At 41.9% G+C, this 18,034-nt stretch overlaps 1 protein-coding gene across 1 annotated transcript; it reads right to left on the minus strand.

Annotated features, from left to right (window-relative positions):
• Positions 1-10,254: 10,254 nt before the first annotated feature.
• ACOD1 (aconitate decarboxylase 1) lies at positions 10,255-17,352 on the minus strand. The gene is made up of 5 exons (XM_036301607.1): positions 17,234-17,352; positions 15,036-15,197; positions 14,200-14,289; positions 12,809-13,014; positions 10,255-11,971 (listed from the first exon to the last, which is right to left on the minus strand). Exons 1-5 carry the CDS (start codon positions 17,243-17,245, stop codon positions 11,026-11,028), a joined length of 1,416 nt encoding a protein of 471 aa, XP_036157500.1. The 5' UTR covers positions 17,246-17,352; the 3' UTR covers positions 10,255-11,025.
• Between the last annotated feature and the right edge of the window lie 682 nt (positions 17,353-18,034).

Below are 18,034 nucleotides of genomic sequence, written 5' to 3' on the forward strand. Positions count from 1 at the left end.
AGAAATTTCAATTGTTGCACTGTTGATATTTGGCTCTGTTGACTAATGAGTTTGCTGACCACTGCACTAGACGGTCACAGTCAGTGGAACTTCCAGTCCTGCTCAGGACTTTCCAGAACTACAAAAGTAAACTTCAGGCTGACCTGGATTGGTGATGGGATTTCCTATTTTGGGTCTACAGCTCTAACGGTGAGAAAGGGGTTTCTCATATTGGCCCTAACTTAGCATCTTACTAGCTGTCATCTGCTCTGGTCTGGTTCTGCTTCTGTTCCTCTTGGTGATGACCCCAGCACCCCAGGATAAAGATGGTTGTAGAATATTGTTGCCTAATCCCTCCCTGTGCTGGTTACTTCTCTCTGCTCCGTGGCTGTTAAACCTTGAGGGCCCATTGAAACTAAGGGCCCTAGCAGGTTTGGCTCAGTGGATAGAACATTGGCCCATGGACTGAAAGGTCCCGGGTTCAATTCTAGTCAAGGGCACAAGGGCATGCACCTTAGTTATAGGCTCGATCCCCTGCCCCAGTCAGGGCATTTCTGTCTCTCCCTCTCCCTTCCACTCTCTGTACAATTCAATGAAAAAATATCCTCAGAAGAGGATTAACAAACAAACCAAGATAAACCATTGAAACCAAGGGTCCTTATGACTTTGACACTTTACAACTCTACTGTGTTACTATGCTTTGAAGAAATACTGTTTTCTGCTAATTTTGCAACTGGTTTCTATCTGCCTTTTATTCCTGGCTATGAATTGCAGGGCAGATTTTTACCGTCCAAGCCAATTTTTACTTTCTCACTTATAATGTGATGGTTTTGAATTATTCTTTTAGACATTAAAAAAATAATAAAACAGTCTGCCAAAGAGGTCCACAGAGAAAAGTTAAGAGGCCTTGCTCTGAGCACACTGATTTTCTCTACTAATTTTAGTGTAAGAGGTTAACAATATCTTTTTAAAATATATATATATTTTTATTGATTTCAGAGAGGAAAGGAGAGGGAGAGATCGATTGAAACATCAATGATGAGAGTGAATCATTAATTGGCTGCCTCTTGCATGCCCCTTACTGGGGATTGAGCCCGCAACACGGGCTTGTGCCCTGACCAGGAATCAAACCATGGCCTTCTGGTTCATAGGTCAATGCTCAACTACTGAGCCACACTGACCGGGCAACAATATCTTGATGTTAACAAAATATTAACCACTTCCTCCCCCCTGACCCAAAGCCTATGAGACAGGTATAGTTACCTGTTTTATAGGTGCTTAACTGGTTTAAACAAATACATCAACTATATATAGGTCCTATTTTCAGATTTTTATTCGCAGTTTCACTTACCTACAGCAGAATTTATTATAGATCAAAGATAACAAAGAATAACTTAAGTGTGAATGTAATAAAATTTAAAATTATAATATTTCTTTCAAGGAATTAGAGGGGCAATCTATTTAATATGCAATACTTTTAAAACAAACAACCAACTCTGGAACTATAGTTAACATCTCACCCTAATCCTAAATCAAGTAATTTTGGATTTACACTCTTTTGATACCACTGTAATAATCTGGTCACTATTTAACAGGAAAGGAGTAAAGGGGAGACTAGATAATATAGACATGCTATTTACACAGCTCTGCTAATTTAGCACTCTCCAAGTCTGTTCCCTGATGATTGATGGAGGAAGGGACTAAACAAAGGCAGTTTGGACACATGCCCCATAAGGTCTGAGTGGTGTGGGAAGGTTCCTATTGTCTGTCAGTCACACCTGGGAGTGAGTCAGTGGCCAGAATAGGTGTGGCCACTGCAAGGGCTCGAAACCTAAATATTTAAACTTATGAACAAAGGGAGCTCCTACCTTTTTGCCTCTCTTGGCCTTTGGCCCACAGGCCCTCTTGGGACTCTTGTTGTAGGGGGCTCACTCCCCTGTGCCCATATGGCCCACAGCCGTGAGGGCCCCACACATAATGGCCTAATGGACTGTCACTAGCCTGAATGCTAAACTGGACCCAGCTGCAGCATGGAATGGAAGCTCTGGCATTGCTTTTGGCTCTGCTGGAACCGCAGCTACACCTCTTTCAGGACCAGATTAAGGGTCCTGGGACTTTATAACCTGAGGAATGCAACTCCATGCCAATAAAGTCATCTACCACACCTCACTCTCACATGGGGGCTTCTGAAAATGCTCATTTTAGCTGTACCCCAAGAACCCCATTCCTACTCGTATCTGGGAAATGTGGCCCATTAATTCCTCCGGTAACACTTTTACTTGTTGCATTAAATCTCTTAAACCAGTCTTTACAATTCTGTATGTATTTACTGAATAAACAGGGGTGAGCAAAAGTAGGTTTATGGTTGCATTGTAACATTCTTTTGAGTTAATGCTATTGTAATAATCATAACCTGCATGTTTTTTTCTATACAAACAACTGTAAACTTACTTTTACTCAACCCTGTAAACTGTATTTTTTACAGTTTATTCTCAAGAAAACCATCTTTAGAATGAAAACTTAACTTTTCTTCAAGTATATCAAACAAAAAGAAGCAGTGTCTACCACTCAGTAGAGGAAATACATTAGTATTGAGGTTTCGACACACTGGCATTTACTATATTTAATCCTCCCAAAAACCCTATGACAAAGGTGTTATTACTTCCTACTTTCAGACTGAAGAAATGTAGGCAGAGATATTGAGTAACGTTCCCAATATCACACAAGGTATAGATGTCCAGCAGTCAGACCCAGAACCTGCTCCTAACCCCGTGTCCTGCTTCTCAGGTTCACTATTACATTCCTCCTCCTCTCACCCTTCCACCCATCCTCTTCCTTTGCCTCACCCCTCTCCTTCCCTTCCCTCCCCCTTCTCCCTCTCCCACCCTCTCCTCCTCAAAGAAGTGAGTGGATACATATGTGTATTCACAGCAGGGGATCTTTCCCCTTCCTGATATTTATACCCAGTTTATTTCCTCTTTCTACATGTGGGCATCACTGACAGCCATGTAAGTAGCCTTCTAGTTTAAGAATTAGAAATTGCCTCATGGGTTTGCAATTTTCCATCCATGGATTATTGGGATTTTAACTCAGAGCCGTGAGGCTGTCAGTGTTAGCTCCCATTTGCTTTAGATCCAGAGGTTGCCAACCCTGACAAGTGATGGAATCACCTGTGGAGATTTTACCACATCCCAATGCCCACTCTCATGCTTCACTCACATGTAACTGGTTTGTTTGGGCCTCAAACAACTCTGGTGATTCTAATATTTAGCCAGTGTTGAGAATCATTGCTTTAGAATGGTTTCAAGGGCAGATTTTATTAATCCTTTAATTTAAAAACTATGGTTTTTTTTATTGATTTCAGAGAGGAAGGAGAGGAGAGATAGAAACATCAATGATGAGAGAGAATGGTGCACTGCCTCCTGCATGCCCGCACGCGCATGGGACTGGGAATCAAATTGTGACCTACTGGTTCATAGATCAATACTCAACCACTGAGTCATGCCAGACAGGCTCTCTCATGTTTTTGAGACCCATATAATCTGACCTATAAAATCATATATTCTATTCCATCACCTTAAAAAGTATGTATTATATGGTATATACATGTGTATTTGAAAACCTAACTCTGTTATGATTTCTCTTTCTTCCTTCCTTCCTTCCTTTCTTTCTCTCTCTCTCCCTCCCTCCCTCCCTCCCTCCCTCCCTCCCTTCCTTCCTTCCTTCCTTCCTTCCTTCCTTCCTTCCTTCCTTCCTTTCTCTTTTTTTTTGATTGGCATTTTATTTTATTTTATTGAAAGTATTACAGATGTTCCCCTTTTCCCTCAATGTCTCCATGTCTCCTTCTAGCTGTTCTGGTTTCTTTCTAGAAGCTAACTTATAGCTCTCTTCTCTCTCTCTCTCTCTCTCTCTCTCTCTCTCTCTCTCTCTCTCCCCCCCCCCCCCCCCCCCCCGCAATTTCTTTCTTGAGATTGAGCTGCAGTACTTATTGTTGATGTTGACCTAAAGGCATATATAGTAGAATTACTTAGTGGTTTTCTGACTTTCCCTTCTGATTTAGACTCGGAGATTGATTTGCTTGATTGTTTCACAAAGGCAATGACATCATTTGTTTTTATTTCTGTTTTTGAAGGTGAAGATATGTGCTCCAAATGCCGAGCAGCTGCACATGGTTAATCACTTGAAAAGTAGCCCAAGAGCGGAGAAGAGAAATGCGCTGGAGGGAAGTGCCAGGAGAGCCTGGGACTCACCTGGTCTGGTAGGCCTGGGCTCCAGCAAGCTTGATGCTGTCATTGTGCCTGGTGACTTAGCTGAAAGCGGTCAGGTCAACTGTTCATTTTAATTGCTCACTGACTTCAGAATCCTCTTCCCCAAAGGGTAGTGCAGGCTCAGCTACCATCTTGAACTCTCTGTGTCAGGCTCTAGGTCTGCGGCTCTCAAACTTTCCTGCACATGAGAATCATTCAGGGAGTTTAAAAAATTTCTAGTGCTTGGGCCACACTTGAGATCAGTAACATCAGATTCTTTGGGGCTAGAAACAGATATATATGTATTTCAGAGAGGAAGGGAGAGGGAGAGAGAGGAAACATCAACGATGAGAATCATTGATTGGCTGTCTCCTGCACACCCCGCACTGGGGATGGAGCCCGCAACCCAGGCATGTGCCCTTGACCAGAATCAAACCCGGGACTCTTCAGTCCACAGGCTGATGCTCTACCCATTAAGCAAAACCGGCTAGGGCGAATTTTATTTGCCGCATCAAAAACACACAGCAAAATAAGGAATGGCATAAAAGAAGCAACAGGAGAGCTCAGGCTGCGCTGCTTTGGCTCATTGGGAAGTCAGAGAAATGGGGGCCTCGAGACAGGTTCAGGGGGTTAGTCTGGGACAAGCTGTCACTGCCCATTGCTCCCCTGGTTCCAAGTATCCTGAGGTCCCTTAAAGGGACGAAGTGAGGAAGGAAATGGCTTGGCATGTTTCCCTGGGGAATAATGTGTGCTGGGTCCTTTGTGTTAAGGGTATTCATCTCTCTCTTGAAGGTGGGACTCTTAGGGGAGGTTTCAGGGGAGGGTCCTGTAGATTATTCATCAGCTTTCCAGGTGTGCTTTTTTTATTTTTTATTTTTATTTTTATTTATTTCAGAGAGGAAGGGAGAGGAAGAGAGAGATAGAAACATCAATGATGAGAAGGAATCATTGATTGGCTGCCTCCTGCACATTGGACCAAGCCCGCAACCCAGGCATGTGCCCTTGACTGGAATCGAACCTGGGACCTTTGGGTCCACAGGCTGACACTCAATCCACTAAGCCAAACCAGCTAGGGCCCAGGTGTGCTTTTTCAGGATCATGGTCTCCACTGATTGGTCATTGAGAGGGCAGGGGGTCATTTGTTAATGCATCTGGTCCTGAGGCAACAAAGGCATCTGGTTTTGCTGCTTTTCTTGTCCTGGAGCTAAAATACAACTGAGACCTTTTCAGTTCAAGGATCACTGATAGATAGGTGACCCTATCTTTTAAAATAAAAAATTGACTTACTAGTATAATTTAATTTTTAAAACTTAATTCCCTTCATAAAAAGCTATCCTATCTAATAAAGAGGGAATATGCTAATTGACCGTCATGCCCCCACAAGATGGTGGCACCCACAACCATAAGATGGCGGCGCTCAGTCTCATCAGCCCTGCTGGGGTGGCAGGTGTGCAGCACAGCTTGGCCTGCCCCCTAGCAGGTCCGGCTGCTCCATGCGCCTGCCTCCAGAGTCACCCAGCCAATGCCCGAGGCACAGGCAAGCCTTGGATGGCGGCTGCCCAGCCTCCCAAGGCCATCCGAGGCTCAGGTAACCAGGGCTGGCCGAGGCTTGTGCTACCGGTAGTGGCAGCAGCAGAGGTATGATGGAGGTGTCACCTTCCCCTGATCACTGGGTTGCCTCCCGCTCCTGAGGGCTCCCAGACTGTGAGAGGGGGCAGGCTGGGCTGAGGGACCCTCCCCTCCAGTGCATGAATTTTCATGCACTGGGCCTCTAGTATGTTATATATTTATATTTTCCAAACTAAACAATAAAATCAATTGTATTTTAAAATTAGAGGCCTGGTGCACAAATTTGTGCATGGGTGGGGTCCGGCTGACCCTCCCCAATGAGGGCCAATCGGGGCAGGGCTGGCAGGGGAAAGGGACATGGGATGTTGGCTAGCAGACCCTGCCCCCGATCGAGGTGGGGGAGCTGATCAGGGGGCTAGGCTGGCCGGGCCATGGGAGGTTGAGGGGGGTCGATCAGGGCCCCGATCAGGCTGGTTGGCTGCTGCAGTGCACATCATAGTGACTGGTCGTTCCAGTCATTCCATTGTTCCAGTCGCTTGGTGTTTATATATGTAGATTATTCTAAACATAAACAATATTCTTGAAATATTTGGAGGCAATTTGGAGCTGTTCCAGCGAGAACTGAGAATCATTGCTTTAGATCAGGAGTGTGTTGCTTGTGGATACTTACACATATTTATCTAAATAGGTTGCTTCTTGTTATTTTACATATAAAGTAGTTCAGATATCAATTGCTATGTAACAAATATCACCAAAATTTAGTGGCTTAAACAACAGCTTAGTATCTTCCTGGTTCTGTTGGCTGACTGGGCATAGCTGGGCTTTGCTTGAGGTCTCTCGTGCAGCCGCAGTCAGGAAGCAGCGGGGAGCTGCAGACATCTGAAGGCTTTACTGGGCTGGAAGATACCACAGTGGGTGTGGGCTTGGGCTGGGATTGGCTGGAACAACTGAGGGCTGGCTGGGTGGCCATTCCACCTGGTGAGCTTGGGCGTCCTCATAACGGTAGCCCTTGGGAAACATTTTCTCCCACTCAGATCTTCTTTTCTGATAGGTTTGCTGATGCAGCCCAAGCAACTGCTGTGAAAGAGCCGAGATGCCAACACAGCTGCGGGGACGTGAGTGAATCTGCCAGGATGCCACCAACAAGCGGTGCAGACATGCGCTTTCCTGGCACGGCCCCTCTGCATGAAATTTGTGATGAAATGAGGGAAAGGGTGGGGATGTTTTATAATGTATTTGAAAAATGATGCTTTAGTTATAATATTTAGAAGAAATTATGCACGTGAAAATATTTTTGCTTTGACCAAATGAATTACATACACACCCTATCATGTGATGATAGATACTCTCAGTGTGATCTTGACCCAAAGATGAAATAACCATTATTGAATTTTTTAGACACATAGTGTTCCTATACAAACACATTGTCATTTTTATTTACTTATCTCAAAGGCTTTTTCCGGAACCTCCAGGTTGGTTCCAATATTGAAAGGAATTTTTAAGGGTAAAATAGGCAGGTTTAGGAAATCTTAGGAATTAAGGGGTCCGTGGAAAACGCACAGGGCTACAGAGCAGCAGAAGATACATTTCCATAAGATAAGGGAGCTGGGACCTGCAGAAGGTACATTTCCATAGAAGAAGGGAGCTGGGAGCTGCAGAAGGTACATTTCCATAGAATAAAGGAGCTGGGAGCTGCAGAAGGTATACATTTACAGAATAAAGGGAAGGAAGCCCCTCATTCAGAGAGGAAGAGGAGAGCCCAAAGGGAATAGGAAAACAATAAGGGAGAAGAAGAGGAGAACTTCACACACCTCACCTGAGGTTTGAGCTCTGAAGTTGCTATAATGACCAAATTAGAGGGAATAGTGACCAGTCAGAGGGGATGCCAGGGCACAAAGAACTGCAGCCTTTATAAACCGTGGAAAAGAGGGACTTAGTGGGACTCTCCCTCCCCATGTGGGAGTCTGTGCTTGTTTCTCAATAAATTTCCATCTTTTGCTATACCACCTTCTATCCGTGGTTTCATTCTTCGACTTCACGGGACAAGAACCCGAAAGAACACCACACGTTCCAGTTTAATTTTCCCATTTCAATATGAGCAACAAGTATAACTGTGGTGGATTGACTTGTGTTTAATAATAATGACAACAAAAAGCAAGGAGAATTTTTTAAGTGACAGGATGATATCTGAAGGTTGGTTTCTGCATTTACAACTGAACAAGATGACTAGACTAGTTTTCGTTGTTTCTGCGAAGGTATTTGTTCTGCTCTGTGCTTCAGGTAAGGCCATGATCTATTTTTACGTTACTGTGGATCATATGTACTTCTGAAGTGCTATGTAGCCCTCTAGAGTTTAGCAGGAGCCAGTGCAGCTACTGCTGAAACATCCCCTGCCTTGAAGATGTTTTGAATGATCACTTCCTGTGAACGCTCCCTATGCTATTTTTATTTTTAATCCTCACCAGAGTGAGGGTGGAGGGGCTCAATGGGGGGAGGGGCGGGGGACGGGGACATTTGTAATACTTTCAACAATGAAGATACATTTCAAAAAAGAAACAATTGGCAAAAAATGTGCAAGAATTAGTCATGAAGGAAATGCAAATTAAAATCACCATGAGATACTATTGCACACTTACCAGACTGGTTAAAATGTAAAAAAGTGACAATTCTGAGGGTTGATGAGGATATGGAGAAACTAGGAGAAACTAGACATTGCTGGTGGAAATGTAACATGATAGAGCTAGTTTGGAAAACAGTTTTTTATAAAGTTAAACATATACTTACCAGATGGCCCAGCATTCCCACTCTTAGGTATCTACCCAAGAGACATAGAAAGATATGCCTACAGAAGGACGTGCATGAGATTGTTCATGGAGGCTTTATTCACAATAGCCCCAAACTGGAAACAACGCTACCCATTAACTAATGACGGGTAAACAAAGTGTGGTACCTCTGTTACAGGCAGCCAGAGACCCCTGAAAAGGTATCATCAGACAACCCCCTCAGTTGAAGGGAGAGGGCTGTCTCCTTCTCAATTCTTATCTTCTAGTATAAACGAATTTAAAGGAGAGACCCTGATTGTATTATGACAAAGCCATCTTATTAAAGCAAGCAAATTTATTAAAGAAGCAAGGCAAGCAAGTCTGTTTCAGTTCATTGGGCTCAGAGGGCAGACAGGCTTTTCCAGCTAACCCCGGAAAGCAAATGCCATGTGCGGGTTTGAGGAGTTCTATACTCTATGGGTTTCAAAAATTCCTCTGTTGAATATCTTGGTATAGATTAATTTTCAAGGTCCCTTTTTACTTCTCAGAATTCATGAGAAGCACCTGGCAATTTTATCTTGCCAAGCCTTGAGACTGCTGGCTTCTCTGTTAGTGAGTTAAACAAAAAAAATAATAATAAAACTTCCTTTTGTTCCTTTTCCCTTCCTCCCTGTTTTTCTGCATTCTCTCATTAGGGAGGTTTTTAACCATTTGCTCTCAAGTGTCCTTGGCTGGGAAGATAAAGGCTTGTTATTTACAAGCCAGCTGTAAATTGCCCACACTGTTGGCCTTGTTTTAACTTCTTTATCTCAGTTTCCCTATTCATCTTGCTCTGGAATTTTCCTAGCTTTTCACTGCCCTGCAACATATCCATTCGATGGAGTGTTACTCAGCAATGCAAGGGAATAAAGTGCTCTGTTACATATGTAGAAAAATCTTAAAACTTTATGCTAAGTGAAAGAGTCAGACATATAAGACTACATATTGTATGATTCCACTTACTAGAGAAAATATTTGGAAAAGATAAAACTATTGAGATAGAAAGCAGATTATTGCTTGCTGAGAGCTGGAGATTGATTGCAAGCAGTCATGAGGGATTTCTTAGAATGATAGAAGTATTCCAAAAACTGAATTGTGGTGATGTTTGCACAAATCTATAAATTTACTAGAACTCATGAACTGTACACCTATAATGGATGCACTAATAGTATGTAAAGTTGATATTAATGAAGCCAAGAAACATTTTTAACAATGTGTTCATGCTCTATCTTTTTAACTGAGCATTTAGTCAATTTACTGTTTTTGTAATTACAGATATACTAGAGGCCCAATGCACAAAATTTGTGCACTGGGGTGGTGGGGGAGGGTTGTTGTCCCTCAACCCGGCCTGCACCCTCTCTGGGACCCCTTGGGAGATGTCTGACTGCCAGTTTAGGGCAGGCTGGGCTGAGGGACCCTCCCCAAGTGCATGAATTTTGTGCACCGGGCCTCTAGTTTACTCTAAAAGTCCCTGCTAATGTTACAATTTTAAACCCATAAGACATTTGATTATTTTATACAGTCAATATTTATTTAATTATAGACATATACATTTTTTGTTGTCATTCATATATATATATATGTATATAGTACAGAGAGGAAGGGAGAGGGAGAGAGATAGAAACATCAATAGTGAGAGAAAATCAATAATTGGCTGCCTCCTGTACACCCACACTGGAGATTGAGTCCGCACCCTGGGAACATGCCCTGACCGGGAATCGAACTGTGAGCTCCTGATTCATAGGTTGACGCTCTTGTTGTCATTCTTTTATTATATCTCGGACTCTTCATTCGTTATTCATTTCCCAAAAACCTTTCTTTTTAATAATGAAAGGTGACATAATGCAGTGGTTAAGAGCGTGGCTTCTGAAGCAAAGCCGCTTTGTTTTTTTAAACTGCTTTTTATTTCTGCTTTACAAAATAGAGAAACTATGGCAGAAGGACACCTAGTAACATCTAGTAAGTTGCAGAGGCAGGATTTTAACCCACTAAGCTCTTATATTTAAACTCAACATCATCCCTTCCACCGTGGAGAGCTTCTATAACCCCTGATCTAAGAAATCTGTCGGTGGCACAGCAGACCAGAGCACTTCTCCACTGTCAGCAAAAAAATGTACAGGTTCAAAGTCTTCTCACACCTGAGGTTCATGAAGTTCATACAATTCCTCTGAAAATATTAATTTTATAAGGAAGTCACAGGTGACTTGAAATTCAGCTTTATGAATGCTTGTAGGTCATTGGAACAGTCTTGCAAATGAATAGGACAAGACTCCTTCATAGATACCCAGTTCTGTCTGGACTCCCTCCACCATGCTGCATTTAGTTCTGGGCAAACCAAGAGCAGACCTTTGCTCTGCTTTGCAAAGCCAATCATTGAATTTCCCCAAATATAAAGTCATTTAGATATTGTACTATGGAATTATTAAATGCTAGATAGATTGTGAAATCATCTCTGATGGAGAGGGTCCTTTCAGAAGTGAGGTTAACACAGAACAGTCCTCTAGACCTTCCAGGTTGTCTACTATCTTTATAAGTCTTTCTACTGCATCACAGGACAGCATCCCGGAGGCATTGGCTCTGAACTTGGCCTCTAGGTCCTTCTGGCTCAGTGGCTTCCTCCAGTGACCATAGAAGGTATCCGAGCGCTCCGTGAAGGTGGCTCCATCCTTGAGGGTGATGCTTATCTCACAGTATAGTGTGTTGAAGTTTGGCAGGTTGTCCTGAGGATGCTCCAGCTCCACCTTGCAAAGTAACTCTCTCACCTGCGGCCTGTTGATCTGGTGTTTGTGGAATGATGAAACCGTGAGGCCGCCATCGAGCAGCATGGCACAGGCCACATACTGGAAGGAGTGACGGGCTTCATGCTCCGAGTCTGGGAAAGGCCGGTTTACATACTGGACATCTGGAATTCTGAGCACAATTCTCTCAATGTGGTCAATGGGACACATGGCTCTGTCTGTTACAATGTGCTTCCTCACGGATGCAGCGGCGTCTGCCACCCAGTGGGTGGCCAGATGTGCAGGGAAACTCTTGAAAGCCACATCCTGCTGGTCCAGGAGCCAAGTGTAAGAATCTAGGTTTGGAAGGACTTTGGGGGAGTAGTTGGTATAGAAGGCCCCGAATCCAGTCTGCGTGTCCAAGACCTGCTTGTTTCCCTGGAGACCCAGCACTGCCAGAAAAACAGCTTCTATCCCATGCCTGGCAGCATTGCCCATATGAAGAGGCTTGGTCTGAGTGGCGGCATTTGCCATGGGTGCCCCGGCATGAGAAACGGCAATAGCCAAGGCCTTTTGGCAGTTTGTCATGCTGAGCCCTAAAATCTTGGATGCAGCAGCAGCACTACCCAAAGTTCCTACCACCGACGGGGGATGGAATCTGAAAAGCAAAAAGGCAGTATTAGAGATTTACAAACCTCAACCACCAGGAGGCAGTATAGTATAGAGATCAGGAACTTAGATCATGGGGCTATATGCCTGGGTTCAAATCTCGGCTCTTCCACTTACTAGCTGAGTGATCTTGGGGAAAGTTATTCAACTTCTCTGTACTGTTTTCTCTTACTAAAATGGCAATAATAATAGTATCTACCTTACAGGGTTTTGTGAGTTTTGAATGGATTCACATGCTTACAACAGTGCCGGAGACAGTAAATTCTTTATAAATGGTACTTTTATAATTATTGTAGAAAGGTGAAAGTTGTTGATTGCTGAAAGATCATGTAAGTAACTATAAAAATTAAAGGCCTTTTAGAAACTGTGAAAGTTCACTCAGTATTCCAATTTACACCTTTCCTAGCAGGCTGGACCAAGTGACAAGATAAATATTGTATTGAACCATATGATACAGCCCGCATTTGACCTTTTTTGCCCTATGGCTTGAACAGTCAGGTTTGGGATATTCTGTGTGTTCTCATTAGTCTGAAGAACCCGAACAAATATCAAAGTAGATTCTGCTTTGATGAGATCAGGAATATTCAGGGTACCCACAGGTCCTGGATGATGCTCTAAACCCAAAGGGGAATTTTCATGAGCACTTCTGAAGTCCTATCTTTGTATATATAGTTTGATATGTGACTGGTGACATGACTTATCTGCCAGCACTAATATTAACATCTTCAGTTGAGCCACACTTTATGCCAGAAAGCTCTACAGAAGTAACGATTCATAGATGAAAGGGAATATGACTGTCTCTTCGTGGGGCAAATATTTTCCATACCTTTTCGGTATGTCATTGGCGTCCTTGGAAAAATTCATTAGTCGGCCTTGCACTTCAATCCCAACATTGAAAGCAAGCAGAAGGTCAAGACCAGAAAACTTTGGACTTGGAGGTAGGGCTTCTGATAAAGCCATGAGGACAGGAAGGACAGCTCCAGAAGGGTGGGTGGCAGGATACCACGTGTCATCAAAATCCATTGAGTGAATCTATGAAGGCAGACACACAAACAACAACCAAAACCAAAATGTATTTCTCTGAATGCAATGGCTTTTGGACCAGTAAGCATTTAGTTTAGTAATAGCCTTGTTGGATGTGAGATTTTAGATCTGATTCCTGAAAATAAAACCTATGAACAGGCTGTGATTCTTGATCACATAGCTGGGCATTTGACAGACTGTCCTCTGTCAAAAGCAGGCAGTGCCTTGAGGAGCAGCTAGTGAGCCCCAAGGAACTCGAGTCTTACCCAGGTGACCAGAGCTCTCTGCCATAGCCCCTTAAAAGATCTATATTTCCCTTATAAACAAAGCAGTGGGATTAGGTGGTTGCTTCATCCTTCCCTCCCCTACTTCCTCCTCCACCCTTCAAGAAAGTTGCACTAAAATTTTAATGTCATTTATTCCATGTCAGGCCATATATTTGTGTACTTTTTATTATGAAATAATTTTAGACTTATGGAGAAGTTGCAAGAACTTTTGAACCAAGATTATATACTAAGCTATATTTGAAAATCATTATTTTCTGCTATGAGGTTTTAGTCCTCTTTAACCCCGCTATTTACTTTTTTCTTATATGAAATAGTAATAACCAGAAGTTCATTTAAAATAGATTTTTATGTTTATTGGATGTGTCCGGTGCACTTTCTACTGCTTACTGGACATTTATTCCTTGGATGCACCATTGGGTTTGACTTTCAATATTCTGAGCTACTATCCCCTCAAACCATAAATATATCTCAAAAACCCAACATATTCACGTCCAAATTATATCTTCTAGAAAGCATAAAAATTGTCTTTTAGACAAGAAATGCTGATATTTGTTTCAGAAAATAAAGATATCATATAGCCATTATTTCTTTTTCAGTAAATATTTGTTGAATGAATCAATTAATGAATAAATAAATAAAAGGCTGGTTACTGGATAGAAAGTGGTACTCAAGAAATTGAGTCTGGATATTGGGTTTTATATTCTTTGCTATATACATTCAGAGTTTAGAGTTTGAGCTACCTCAAACTGAGATTACTATATAGGAAGGAGGGCAGTCCATGTCATCTCTATGAATTTCAATGATGTCATTAGTAAAATATGGAAATTTAGCAATTTCTGAGATATTTCCTGACTCTGAAAATTATTGTATTTGTCTAACAGTGGAAAAGACATGGAAATCTCCTTACAGCCACACCGTTGACAAAAGCAGCATATGTCGGTGGGAGTCTCAAGGTTGGCCGCCCCCAAACAGTGCTGGATACATTGGAACTGTAGATCTGGAACAAAAGATATAGTGTGTGAACACAGCATGCCAAACCCCCATTGCAGGAGTCATTCTTCATCTTTGGAGGCATTACATTAATAGTCCTTAATTGAACCCTTTGTGCTATGTTAAATCAAAGCCTTAATCATTAGATTCTTCTCTTCCTTGTAGGACAATACATAACTTTCTCCGTTGAAGTGAGAAGAGATATTGTTGCTTGACCCAGACCATGATTCATAAGTGCTCTAGGGAGTAGAGTCTGAATTTACTCTTATTTACTCCTTGTGGGTGAGTACTAGGAAAAGTGAGCTAACTGCCGATACCAAGCACATCCTCTGGAGGGTGGATGCTACGTCTTCCCCCCACACACCCCTCTCTGCTCAGAGTGCTGGCCCAGCCTTTCCCCCAGAGACTCTCAAAGTCTTTGCATGAAGAAATCATCTGGGGTAGGTACTATTGCTTCTAAGACTCTCAGATAAAAAACGCTTTCAGTCATAATAAAAATATGAGCTATTACTAGTGTTAAGAATGGTAAAGCCAGTGACTTAGTGAAATATATGGGTTAATATTAAAACTCAGATAATAGAACATAGAAAAGCATAACACTATATACAACAATGCTGTATACACCAAGCAGTATCCCTAACACGAGGGGCAGAGCAGTAGAACACACACACAGCTCTGGTACACTCACGGGTACACCCATAAGCAGGCATGTGTGCACATTGGCTTTTACTTCTAAAGCAGGCATGAACTTACTTTACTATATTCGTTGGCTTTGTGAAACACTTCTGTACTGGTTCCCAGGAATCCAACGCCCAGCGTATCCAGAATCATCCTCTTGCTCCTCTGAATAACATGATCTGTCAGGTGTCCCACTTTCAAGCCATGGATCACTTTGGCAAAGCTTTCTGTGACGGACTTAAAAGGGAAGAGGGTTAGAACAGCGATACACTCACTGTGTATCTGCATACGTCTTTTCTAGATGAAAACTCAAGATACTTTTATGTAAAGAGTTTATTCCACTAGAGAGAACCCAATTGATCAAATTAAGTTTAATTTCTAAAAAATGAAACTAGACCACCAACTTACACCTTACACAAGAATAAATGCAAAATGGATAAAAGATTAAATGTAAGTCAGAAATCATAAAAATCCTAGAGAAAAACATAGGCAATAAAATCTCAGCCATCTCTGGCAGCAATATTTTGCCAATATGTCTCCAATGGCAAGGGAAACTGAGGAAAGATAAACAAATGGGACTACATCAAACAAAAAAAGCTTCTGCAAAGCAAAAGGAAACATCAACAAAATAAAAAGGGAACCCAATGTATGGGAGAACATATTCACCAATGATACATCCGATAAGGGGTTAATTTCCAAAATACATAAAAAACTTATATAACTGAATACCAGGAAGACAATCCAGTAAAAACATGGGCAAAGGCCCTAAATAGATACTTTTTGAAGTATCCATCTTATATAAAAACTGTTGTTTGAAATTTTAACCCTGATTGTATGACTTCTGTCTTAAATAATAAGGAAAATAAGACTACTCCCATTCCAGAGAGGCCGTAAACTATGCCCCAGACAGAGGTGTCAGTGCTGACACCCAGACAGTTGCCAGGCCTTGAGATATAGTCTCATGGCCCCTTCCCAGCACACAGGCCTTCTTTCTCCAAAGGCCCGGAAGTCTCATTCCAAATTTGGGAGACAAAGGACTGGAAAAAGCATAAATAAAGAGAGTTTCCTCCATATTGGGGCCCAGAATTTGAAAGAAACATTTTTCTCTGGGCCTGCACAAAATTTAATAATAAAATGTAACTCCTGTAGTCAGCACTGCAGTTCAGCCTCTGCTTTGGCAGGGTGCTGTAACTGTAGTCACTGGCCAGATTAATAAAGGCTCCTAAATTTTGATCTGAGTCCCTGGTGGTCGCCTCTGCGGGTCACCCCATTACACTTTTCTAAAGAGAACATACAGATGGCCAATAGACATATGAAAAAATATTCTAGGTCATTAAATTATCAGAGAGATGCAAATAAAAACTACAATGAAGTACTACCCCACACTTGCTAGAATGGCTACCATGAACAAATCAACAAACAAATGTCAGCATGGATGTGGAGAAAAGGGAACCTTCATGCACTGCTGGTGGGAATGCAGACTTGTGCAACCACTGTGGAAAACAGTATGGAGCTTCCTCAAAAAATTAAAAATGGAACTGTCTGTTGACCCAGCGATTCCACCTCTGCAGTATATCCTAAGAATCCTGAAATAGGAATCAGAAAGAATCTACTGTGGTTGCAGGTGCCTCCCTGGCCTGGGCCCTGGTCAGAGCTCCTCTGGCAGCTAAGGAAGAGGCCATGAGGAAATAGACATGCAGCTGCTCAGCTGTCTATAGACTGGGTGCCCATCTATTTCTAAAATATTATTTTGGTCTTTTTGACTTTCTCCTGATATTTACATCTCTTTTTAGTAAAATACTGTGATAATGTATAAATTAAGACAAAATATGCAGTCTTAATAAATATTTCACAAGTTCTTGCTATGTGTCTGGCATTGTGCTAAGGTCTCTAGAATAGCAAACTGAAATGTTATGGTTCTTTCTGTAGAAATCTTATCTTCTCTGGGGGACTAAAGACAGTAAACATATCATTATAAATACAATCTGGCAAAGCCAATGTTAACATACACAAAACTAGGAGGTTAAAATTCAATGAACGTATAATGATTCATTTTCTTCCTAACCTTATACAGCAGACGTAAGTCTGTCATTGGTAAAACATTGCTAAAAAAAACCAAGGTGTAGTTAATTAGATATCCCAGAGGCTACGAGAAACAGTAAAATGCCATTTTTGAAGTAGAAGCAGGTGGCTCTTCAAGGGAGAGGAAATTGAGACAATAAGAGGTAAGCTAGAAAACCAATTTAAATTAGCCACATAAAATAGAACAATACCTTGAGCTTCATGGTCTAAAGAAGAGGTTTATCTCAGGAGTGAATCCAAGGAGTAATTCCTTTTCTGTGTGATTGCCTTTTATACCCGTCACTCCTCTCAAACCCAACCTCTTTCTCTTTGTTCTAACCTTAAAAATTTGTACCATTTCAACACTTTCCACTTAAACTCATTTTGAGGAACCAGAGGTTTCCAGGGAGATAATGAATGACCTAGGTCATGCCTGATCACAAAGAAGAATAGTAACTCTGATGCAATCAAGTCTCCACGTAATAGGGAAATGATTAACTGGATACCAGCTGTGTGGGCCAGCACATAGCTCCTGCTGTTTCCCTCCCTGCCTCCCTTTAAAACTCTTCTCCTTGGTTCAGAACTTCAGAGATGGTTTTTGGACGTTAGTCCACCATATTTCCAGGCTGCTGGCTTCCTGAATAAAGCAACCTTTCCTTTCCACCCAACACTTGTCTCTCAAGTATTGACTTTCAAGCAGTGAGCAGCTGGGGTTTTCAGTAACAATTTGTCAAAATTAGGAAAAATTCATTCCTTTATGTAAGTATTACATTTCTAAAAAGTTATCCTAAGAATATAAACATGGATGTATGGAAATTTGGGCTAAAAATAAAATTTATAGCCTTGCTTCTTATTTAGTTAAAAATGAAACAGTTTCTTCTCAAGGTGATGGAGCAGGTGAATGCTGCACTCACTTCCTCCCATGACTGCATGCAAATTAAAACTAAGTTATAGAACAGTTAACCTGGATAGTTGACTAGCTGAACAGAAGTCCTATAACTAAGGATATAAAG

Source organism: Myotis myotis, unplaced genomic scaffold (genome assembly GCF_014108235.1).
Source record: "Myotis myotis isolate mMyoMyo1 unplaced genomic scaffold, mMyoMyo1.p scaffold_m19_p_3, whole genome shotgun sequence".
In the NCBI taxonomy this organism is placed as follows: domain Eukaryota; kingdom Metazoa; phylum Chordata; class Mammalia; order Chiroptera; family Vespertilionidae; genus Myotis; species Myotis myotis.

Bases quoted from the DNA above. Each gene is read 5' to 3' on its own strand.
- ACOD1 (XM_036301607.1), bottom strand. The intron at 14,290-15,035 runs GTAAGTTCATGC...CTTTTGTTCCAG, and splicing joins AAGCCAACGAATATAGTAAA to ATCTACAGTTCCAATGTATC. The intron at 13,015-14,199 runs GTAAGGAGATTT...CTGCCTTCATAG, and splicing joins CTTTTGTCAACGGTGTGGCT to ATTCACTCAATGGATTTTGA.